The sequence below is a fragment of the Protomyctophum bolini genome (genome assembly GCF_963924005.1).
Source record: "Protomyctophum bolini genome assembly, chromosome: 3".
NCBI lineage: Eukaryota > Metazoa > Chordata > Actinopteri > Myctophiformes > Myctophidae > Protomyctophum > Protomyctophum bolini.
In genome coordinates, this window is record NC_137864.1 from 17,915,745 (window position 1) to 17,926,204 (window position 10,460).

General features: G+C 42.6%; 1 protein-coding gene across 2 annotated transcripts; it reads left to right on the forward strand.

Moving 5' to 3' along the window:
* The first annotated feature begins 26 nt into the window (after positions 1-26).
* LOC308309912 (volume-regulated anion channel subunit LRRC8C) lies at positions 27-8,175 on the forward strand. 2 transcript variants are annotated; one of them, XM_080755886.1, is made up of 3 exons: positions 27-237; positions 1,819-1,967; positions 4,487-8,175. In XM_080755886.1, exons 2-3 carry the CDS (start codon positions 1,827-1,829, stop codon positions 6,779-6,781), a joined length of 2,436 nt encoding a protein of 811 aa, XP_080612012.1. In that variant the 5' UTR covers positions 27-237; positions 1,819-1,826; the 3' UTR covers positions 6,782-8,175. The 2 variants fall into 2 exon arrangements, with proteins under 2 accessions (XP_080612012.1, XP_080612013.1); XM_080755887.1 differs by lacking the exon at positions 27-237 and adding an exon at positions 260-272.
* The last annotated feature ends 2,285 nt before the right edge of the window (positions 8,176-10,460 follow it).

The window sequence follows — 10,460 nt, forward strand, 5'->3', positions numbered from 1 at the left end:
GGTTTATGACTATGAGTCTACATGCAGACGTAACGTACTGTTGTGTTGTAGCTACTGTCTGTAGCTAGGAGTGAAACGGTATTGTATTCGTATTTGAACTAAGTCGCCAAACAGGACGGGCAGGACAGGACACTGTATTGTCACCAAAACGATGGAACACCCATTACGCGACCCGAGCTCTCGCGTTACCAGAATGAACCCCACCTGACACCTGTGGATTTTTGCTTTAAGGCGCAGGTAAGTCAACGAAAAGTTTTTTTTCTTCTGTAAAGGTAAATTACTCTGAGTAATGGCTATGTTTGATACACGTATTACTTCATGTAGCGCAATTTACGCGCAATAAAGCACTGATGTCAGATTGTAATGAGGAAGTGTGAAGTTAGAACGATAGATTGTCTGATGATGAAACGCCAGTCATTTCAAATATTTCAAAAGACGAAGGAATGTTCATCTATTATTTTGGCTATTTTAGTTATGTCAAGTTCATTATTAGCGTATTTAGCGTTGCCAAGTGCAATTATAGGATAGATCTAGTTGAATCCTGCTCCTTCGTTATTGTAGCCGGCTATAGTCTCTTTTCCATTTTCCTCCCTGTGGGATATAATAAAGCTTTCGTGTTTGAGATCGGATTCCCTCAGCTGTATGAAAGCCATTTTTGGCTTCCTTATTGCTGTCAAACTAGTTTATCCACTTTGTAGGTCTGTAGCCTACAGAGCGAGGCAGTACATTTTGCTGGGCCATAGACTGTAGGCTACTCTTTACAGCACATTGTACACTATTATTTTATTTTCTATCACCTAATAATAGCTAGCTGTAGCCTGGCCTATATAACTTTTCGTTATTTTTGTCGAACGATAACCTGATAACTTTGAAAAGATTTAAGATGACTAGCCTGATCTTTTCACCCAAACTGTTCCCTAGTAAGTAAAAGTTAGAGGGTTAGCAACACAATTCCACTGTCAAGATCTAATCCAAAAGGTAGATGCAATACCAGTAGATGATAGATTGTAGCAGAGTGACCTATATGCTACAAGATTAAGGGCTGCAGTGCAGGCTAGACCACATGAGTCATGACAACTGACAAGACATGCCTTAAGTAAATAAAAACACAAAACTCCACCTCCTTTTGTCATCTCTGATTAATTGAAAATGGACGACCCCAGTGTAAACAAGTCCTGTATTTAACTGTGCTTTCCTCGAACTGTGCTTATTCTACAAACTTACATTTTTAATGCAAATCAATCAAGTCACCTTAATTGAACATTTTCAATTATGGTGACTCGATTGATTTGCATAAAGAAATGCCCTTTAAGCTCCATTTGCAGCATCTATAGGCTAGTAGGCAGATGCAATGCTTTTCTTTTGACCCCCTTCTCCCCAATTTTCATTTGACATTTGTGTGTTTTCCAGGGGCGGTTTTATATTGGCTAAACCTGTTTAGTTTCAGGGGTGGCTGTAGTGCACTTGGTTGCACTTTGGTTATAGTTGTACTTTAGATTAAAATGTTTTTTTACTGTGTGGACTGTGTTTTTAGTGTTTTCTTTTAATCATGTGCTGTAAAATGAATTGCCCAGTTCGGGACATACAAACAAACTTGACCTTGACCAAGAGGTCACTTTTGAGTGTGTGGGCAAGAGACACATTTGGGTGCCCCCCTGTACCCCCCCCCCCTAATTGATTATTAAGTGTTTATTTAATCAAATTACTATTTGATTAACGTTATAGGCCTATAATCAATTAAACTGATTCACTTGATAAACTGTTGCACCACTAAAATTGTATTACTCAAGGTCATTGCTTTTCCCTCACCTCTTACAGTGTCCAGGATGATCCCAGTGGGCGAGTTCCGTAATTTTGCTTCAGAGCAGAATCCACAGTTCCGGGTTCTAAAACCATGGTGGGACGTGTTCTCTGAGTATTTATGCATGGCCATGCTTATGATTGGAGTGTTTGGATGTACCTTGCAGGTGAGACACATAGAATACCCTCTTCTTTGTAAGCATAACCTTGTATCCTCGATGTGACATTTGTATCACTATAATATCTTCCAGTGGTTCTCAACATTTTCTGGATCAGGGACCACTTGAAACTCATGAAGTTGTGGGACCACCAGTGGGCCCACGCATCTGAGCTCTTTAACACAGCTGTGTCAAGTGGTCAGATGGGTTGGCTGTGTGCATTTTCAGGGCATGTCTATTTTAAGGATCAATCAAGTGATTGTGTTCTAGCAAGTTCTTATTTATTGGCATCACTTTCAAATCTTAGTGTTTTGCCAAACATTTGGGGGCACACTTGCAATAACCCTTGTGGTCGACTCACATGTTGAGAACCAGTCGTCTCTCCAACTATTTTGAACAATGTGGATAGGGTAACACTTGATCACAAAGGCCCTTCATTCTGCCAGAGACCTCAGGCTTTTTATATGACAACATTGTGGCAACACTGTGTTGTTTCTCTACTCCCTGACCTCCAAGTTAGCCAAAAGCACAATCTGTAACTGACCTCTCTCTCCTGGCCTAGTTTCTGTGTATTCAGATCATTAACCTTTCAGCTTAATCATTTCTCTCACAACCCAATTACTGTTTTCAGATAAGCTGAACCTAAAATATAACAGAAACTAAACAAAGCAAACAAATTGAAATTCCACTTGGCTTTGTCTTTTCCAAACAGATCTGGTTGGCTGCACTTAAACTATAAATATATGCTGACGGGTGTCCACCAGGGGTTTATTCTTGTTTCCCTCCTTTTCTTCCTCTACACTAAATCTCTTCACCAAAAATAGCCAATCTACAACATTTATGAGAGTGCTACAGTCAGAGCGGGGAAATGAAAGATGTGACAGCGGTGGCATAAAGGTTAGAGCAGCATATTAGTGGGAGGAAGGTTGCCGTTTCAATTCCCCCAACCAACAGGAACAATTTGCGTGAGGAAGTGACTGGGACCCCTTCCACAGTAGCTATACTACTGTGGAAGGGTTATATATTAATTTCCTTATATTGATCCTATAAACAATTTAATAAACAGTAGGTATAGTTTTGCCCACTCAATTCATAATTAACGTTCCAATTTTGGATCATGGACTAAGAACCAAAAAGAACTGAACCGGTTCCCATTGGGAACCAACTGGTGGAAAAGGGGTCTGAGTGAGCAACACTCGCCCGGCCCTCCCTCGATACCTGCTGTTGTGGCCTCGAGCATAGCATTTAACCGCGACTGCTGGACAGGTGTCTGTAACTTTGTGAGTGAAGCAGGACTTTGCTGATAAGAGCATTCGTGCTCAGAAAACTTGCCTTAATTTAATTTGAATACGGTATATTTGATTATAGTGCCAAATTTCAACAAGTTGTCTCAAGACACTTTACATATAGAGCAGTGACCTGACATTGTTCCAGAGATTATTCATTGAAAACAAAACAATTGACCAGTTTTGCCTGTCCAAACGTAAGCCACCCTGACTGATACTATAGCTACTGATATGAACTTTAGTACAAACATGGGCAATTTTATTACTCTGCCCCCATAATGTGGAATGCCCTGACATCATGATTAAACGATGTGAGCCACTGGCTTCTTTCAAAACTGATGGAGATACACTGTAGATTAAATCCCTTTGAAATGAGGGGACATACACTGCTGCAGTTTCTACTTGTTTCCCTCCTTTAATTATAGCTATTTGTATTTTTTGATAACATGTATTGTGTTCATATTTTATGCTCTGATTGTTGATTAATTGAATACATAGAGTAGGACAATAGTCCTGGGAACAAAGATTATTTAGTGTTTTACTGTATACTGTACCGTTTAAAAATTTGAATAAAAGGAAGTCAATCAATCAAAACTAACCATCCCAAAAAAGCTATCCACAAATGACTTTAGCTAATCTGAAAGAGACTTTAAGTGCTGTTCCATAATTTATTACATAATTATTTTGACCGGTACTTTCACAATGACTTCAGAACCTATTCAAGCAATCACAGTACTTGACATCAACTAAAGAACAACATGCATGAATTCCTTCTTTTCTTCCCTGCTTTTCTTCAGCTGTAAAACAATTAATTGTACCATTGATGCATACCCTATCCCCTCCTTTTCCCCTCAACACCAAGGGCTATATCTTGCGCCTTTAACCCTTATCCCTAAACTTATTTGCCATTTTTTTTACTATTTAAAAAAACCTTTTAAAACAGTCCAAATAGCTGATCTACAAGCTCAGAATGTGTAGATGTAGATCGGCTAGTTCAACTACTTTAAAATGTTTTTTAAAATGGTAAAAAATGGCAAATACGTTTAGGGATAAGGGTGGTGCAAGATAGGGCCCCAAATCTCTACCCCGGAAGTAGCCGATCTACAATTTAATAATGCGAGGCGTTGTCGGCTTGTAGATTGGCTATTTTCACGTAATGTGTTCTTAGTATGAGATGTACCGGAATTGGGACACAGTAAGGTTCATGTGGCTAATTCAACTCAAATGATACCATTTCCACAGCTCACCCAGGACAAGATCGCCTGCCTGCCCAGCCACTTCACGAGTCCTACTCCCGAGGCCATCGACTGCAGCTACATCCGTGGGTACGGCGAGAACGATTCATGGGAACACAGTCACTCGCTGGTCAAACCTGTGAGCCCCATCATCCGGGAAGTGGTCGGCCGCAAGAACAACCTGGACATTCACCAGTATGTGTTTGTCAACCACTACTGCTATGAGAGGGCCGTGCATTGGTATGGGAAGTACTTTCCATATCTGGTGGTCATTCACACCATGATCTTCATGGTGGCCAGCAGTTTCTGGTTCAAGTTCCCCGGGACATCTTCTAAAATTGAGCTCTTCGTCACAATCAACAAACAGTGCTTCGACTCGCCATGGACGACTAGGGCTCTGAGTGAGGTTTCCGAGGAGAGAGGCGAGGAAAAGATGGTTATTTGGAGGAAGAACACCATGTCAAAATCTGTCCAGGACGGCCCAGCCACGGAGGAGGAGACTGTAGGGCTGTTACGAGCCTCCTCTGTCAAGTCCAACGCGGACAAGAAGAATCCCGAGCTTACGCCTGCCACCTCAGTCCTGGATAAGAAAGAGGGAGAGCAGGCTAAGGCTCTGTTTGAGAAAGTGAAGAAGTTCAGAACTCACGTCGAGGAGGCAGACCTCCTCTATGTCATGTATGTGCTGCAGACCTGCCTCAAGGTGTTCAAGTTCCTTTTGATCACCATCTACAGCGCAGCACTAGTTCCTAACATTGAGATTGTCGTGCGCTGTTTAGTTCCTCCTGAGCTGACCGGTTTCGATATCTATTGCTGTAATCATAACAAGGCACATCTTTTCTCTAAGTTAGCCTACTGCTACATATGCTTTGTGGGAGTGTATGGTCTTCTGTGCATCTACACTCTCTATTGGCTGTTCCATCGGCCTTTGAAGGAGTACTCCTTTGAGCAGGTGAGGCTGGAAACGGGTATTAATGACATACCAGACGTGAAGAACGACTTTGCCTTCCTGCTTCACCTCAGTGACCAGTATGACGCTCTCTATTCCAAGCGATTTGCCGTCTTCCTCTCCGAGGTCAGTGAGAGCCGTCTCTGTCAGGTGAACCTCAACCATGACTGGACCGCCAAGAAGCTCCGCACCCGACTGACCAAGAACGCCAGTGATCGCTTGGAACTCCACCTGTTCATGTTGCCGGGGCTCCCCGACACAGTGTTTGAGGTTCCCGAGGTCCAGTCGCTCAAACTGGAGCTCCTCTCGAATGTCACTATCTCAGGTAATGTGGCACAACTCTCTGCCCTTCAGGAGCTTGCGCTGATTCACTGCCCTGCCAAGCTCCAGCTAGCCGCCATGACCCACCTCAAGGAAAGCCTGAAAGTTCTACGTCTAGCATTCGAGAGCTTAGAACAGGTCCCTGTGTGGATGTACACCTTGCATGGCCTAGAGGAGCTCTATTTGACGGGCCCTCTGTCCAATGAGGTCTCCCGAAGTGCCACCCTGGACTCCCTCAGAGACCTCAAAGCTCTCCGAATCCTCACTCTCCGCAGCAACCTCACAAAGATTCCACCCAGTGTAGGCGATGTCGCATCACAGCTGGAGCGGCTGTGTATCTATAATGAAGGCGGCAAGCTCCAAGCTTTCAGCACCCTGAAGAAACTGACGAACTTGGCTGCGCTGGAGCTGGTCGCCTGCGAGCTGGAGCGCATCCCCAGCGCCGTCTTCAGCCTGTCTAACCTCCAGGAGCTGGACTTAAAGGAAAACAAGCTGACCACCGTGGAGGAGATCCTGAGCCTACAGCACTGCCAGCGCCTGGTGACGCTCCGGCTGTGGCACAACAGCATCAGCTACATTCCCGAGCACATCAGCAAGTTGCACTCCCTTGAGACGCTGGACATCAGCTGGAACAAGCTCCGGAAGCTTCCCTCCAGGCTGTTCTACTGCACCAAGCTGAGGCACCTCGACGTCTCACACAACCAGCTCACCACCCTGCCCGCAGAGGTGGGCATCCTGCAGAGTCTGCAGTTCTTCTCTGCTGCGTTCAACTCCTTGGACACACTACCAGAGGAGTTGTTTTCCTGTAAACGGCTCAAGACGCTAGCCGTCGGAAACAACCGCTTGTCTTCCCTGAGCACCAGGGTGGCGAACCTGGCCCAGTTGGTTCGCCTGGAGATCAAGGGGAACCGTTTGGAGTCGTTACCTATGGAAATATGCGACTGTCCCCTGCTGAAACTTAACGGGGTGATAGTAGAGGACAGTCTGGTTGATCTACTACCATCCGATGTGCGAAACAGAATGACTGACAATTGAGTTAGAATAGTCGAGGGTTGCTGTTGACATGTTCAGTAAGTAGTGAAATGTATGATGTTGTTAGACAAAGACAAGCTGCACATACGACATAGAGGGCCCTAGAGAGAGTTAGTCTGTGCCTTTTAGATGGATATATCTCATTCTAAGCAGAATAAAGGGCAGCAATAATTTAATTGAAGCATTAAAGAGTAATAACGTTTTTTTCTTGAGGAATTCCAGATCAATTAGGAGGAGTACTGTACATTAAACACATGATGGTCGATGGTCAAGTAGTTCTGTGGAGAAAGCAAGGATGAGACATACTGTAACACTACACAATCATACTGTATCTGATACTGATACTGTGTGTCATAGCCAAGCTGTACTCAAAACAATAAATTCCATGCCTGCATGTCATGGTGTCTTAATTCTATAATATTCAGATTGACAGAACATTATCATAAAGTCAAGGGTGAACAACATCGATCCTCAAGTAAATGTTCCATCACCACACAGTCTAGTTAGTACACATGATAACCAGACAGTTTAGGCCTTGCCTACTAATTTAAGAAATTATTCCACAAAAGGCCATTTTAGATTAAATGTTTTTATTATTTTTTCATCAACAAAGAGGTCATCAGAAAATGTGACATAAAACCCATGTACAGCAATGAAGTGCCTACTTCTATATGTGTTTTAATATACAGTATTTACTACATGTGTATATAAATGTCTGTTTACAAACACTACTGTATCAGTTGTTAGGGGTAGGATATCTGTTTTCATCGAAGCACTACTGTTTAAAGGTGGGATGTGGTCAACAGCAAAGCAGACAAGCCTGAAATTTGCAAGGAAAAGCCAGTGACGTTGGCTTCAGGCTCATCTCTATGGACACGAGGTTTGTCGCTTGCCAAAAAGAACAGATCGACTACAAGCTTAACACGAGGATTGTCTTACACAGGCTCCACAGGCCTGTTTTCATGCAGATCTGCGTAGGTTTTCATGGTTCTTTTGTAGGTTTGCATACATACAGGACAAAAAAAGGGATGAGTAACTATCTTGTATCCTGTTCGACAGGTTTACACTCCATAAAAGGCTGTTGTTTCCTAATGGCTCATGTTTCTGCCTTTCAGTGATGAGGCAAACGTAGAGAAAGAAAGCTTCTAAATAGCTGTGATTTGGGTTCATTCATCACATGGCCGGTTTCAGTGGAGAGAGATGCAACATTCATTCTCGCAAGGGATAGTGAGATGATGTACGCTGCTTAAAACAATGCAGAACGATATGTGCTACCAAATATAGTGAAAACAATATTAAATCTATGCAAAATATATATTTTTATCCCAGTTTCTACTGCCGTTCAGTGCTTTATAAATATTGCAGAAAGGTTCCATAGTACATTGTTTTTGCTTCCCCTTTTGGCTACCTCATCAGCATGATTCACCATGTACAGTAAACCAAGCAAGAGTAACATCACAGAAAACACTGTCAAGGGAACTGTCTCTGTACTGTCTGACTGTAGCTGAAAGCCATGTAATGGTCATTTGAACACACTACTTGCATAAGATGACTAACATTAGTGTTGCTAATCGCCTACAGTGCCTTATGAAACCGTATATTAAAACGACACAATATTGAAAATAAAATGATTTGAATAGTCCCAGCTGTCAAACTTGCAGTCAGTTCTTCACCCTTAAGCCCCAGTGAGTGCTTGGTATATGTTGAAATGTTTACACTTGCTAATTACCCTGTACAATGCAATCTCTCTTATTCAATCTGTCTTGTTCACAATAACACAAGAACGTTGTGTGCTGTCGACTGGTGTTTTGGCTTTTGCTAGATAGTCATGTCCTGGCTTGTGTCTCTACAACAGGGGTTCCTGTCAGCCCATTCTGGGACATACCTCAGTAATACCCAAGCACACACACCGACCTGCCCATACTGCCGCACACCTTCAAGGCCAATGGGAAAAGAGAGAGTATACTGTTTGAATGAGCGAGAGAGAGAGAGAGAGATCAAATGGAAATGTCCAAAGTTGCATAGCAGGAATTATAATGCCCACTTTATGGTCTGGCTATAATTTCCCTTTGTATCTGAGAAATGGTCAAAGTGTCATTCCGCAATCTTTGTAGCAAATTACGATTTTCTTCAGTGTTCTTGACAGATTGTTTTTTTCTGTACTGCAGCCAGAATAATCTGCATTTGGTACTTTGGTAACTCTTTGCGGGAAATAGCCAATCTACAAGCTCACAAAGAGCTTGTAGATTAGAATAGTGTAGCTACTATTTCCGCAGAATGTTTGGCTTGATAATGGCTTTATGTTAATCAAGCTCTGTCATTAAAGACAGGCAGTGATATATTTGGGTTGTGGAAGTGTGCCTTCTTATATTTGTAATGCTACAATTTCTGTGAAATACTAGGCCAGGGTGTCATGCTTGTGGCGTGTGCCATCACAATGTCATAATGGAATATTTACCCTTGTTTGACCCAAAATGAGAACATGAAGCATACTGTTTTTTGCTCTCTCTCGTGCCACTTGTATTTCCAACAGTATGTTGATCAAATTGCAGGGAAGTTTACAAACGTCATCACCCTCACCTCAGAGTATGACTCATCAATGACTTCAACACAACAATGTACGGCATGCTGTACAGAAGTATAGAACTAAAACATAATCGCATGGATGCACCTGGGACATATCCTCAGTGATGTATCCCAAGGTCATCAGCGTTTCGGGTCTCTCGAACATCATACCCCTCACTCAGGTGACCCAGCCGCGGTGATCAAGTCCTGACTTACGTCCCAGCTAGTGGCTACCCTCGATCAGTCCCATTAGGGCAAGACCAATCCGTTGCTCCGGAACTAGGAGGAGCAGCAATCTGGCGCGTGGAGGCCTCACCGAGGGTTTTTTGGGCTTCCTCCTCACAGAAGACACAGGCTGGGGCACCAACCCAAACTGCTACCGGGCGTCCTTATACTGAACAGCCTTTATCATCCTTTAAATACCATTTGAGCTAAGCTATACAGTATATAAATATGTATTTTATACAGAGGACTATTTGCATACATACAAATCAAAGCATTTTCTCATTGTTCTCTAAACAACATGCCTAATTACAGACACAACAGATGTAGCTTACTAGTGATTTCAGGTGAGACGAGGGCATGAGATAATTCATCAGCATTTAATATTCCCTAACAGTGGAACTCCAACTCTCCCACCAAAGACTATAATTACTCCTTAGCTCCTTCGACTGGCATCTTCATACATTTCAGTTAACTTTGTAATATGAGCACTCACACTTGGGTCAGGTACTGTTTTTGGACAGCTCTACACCTATACCTATAGGGCTGTCAGGATTTCAAATTTGAATGGATATTTCACATTAAAAAAATACTTTTGGTCATTTCATCGTATACTATATATAGTATGTTGTGTAACTGTCCCAGCAATGGGTATTTTGTATTTTCTATTTCTAGTTTATATTCTATTTTATTGCTTACCTTTCTGAAAATGTATGTGAACTTCATAGGTATGTTATTTGGGGTACATATGGTAAATGCATGGTGATATAGTGCCATCTACTGTGCTGTGTTTTGGTGGTCTATCTGGTTCCTGGGCAGGTTGAATTAGGCAAACCTGCTCTGATTACCTCATTTAAAGCACCTGTTGGGTCTTGGGCATGTCAGATCAGAACAA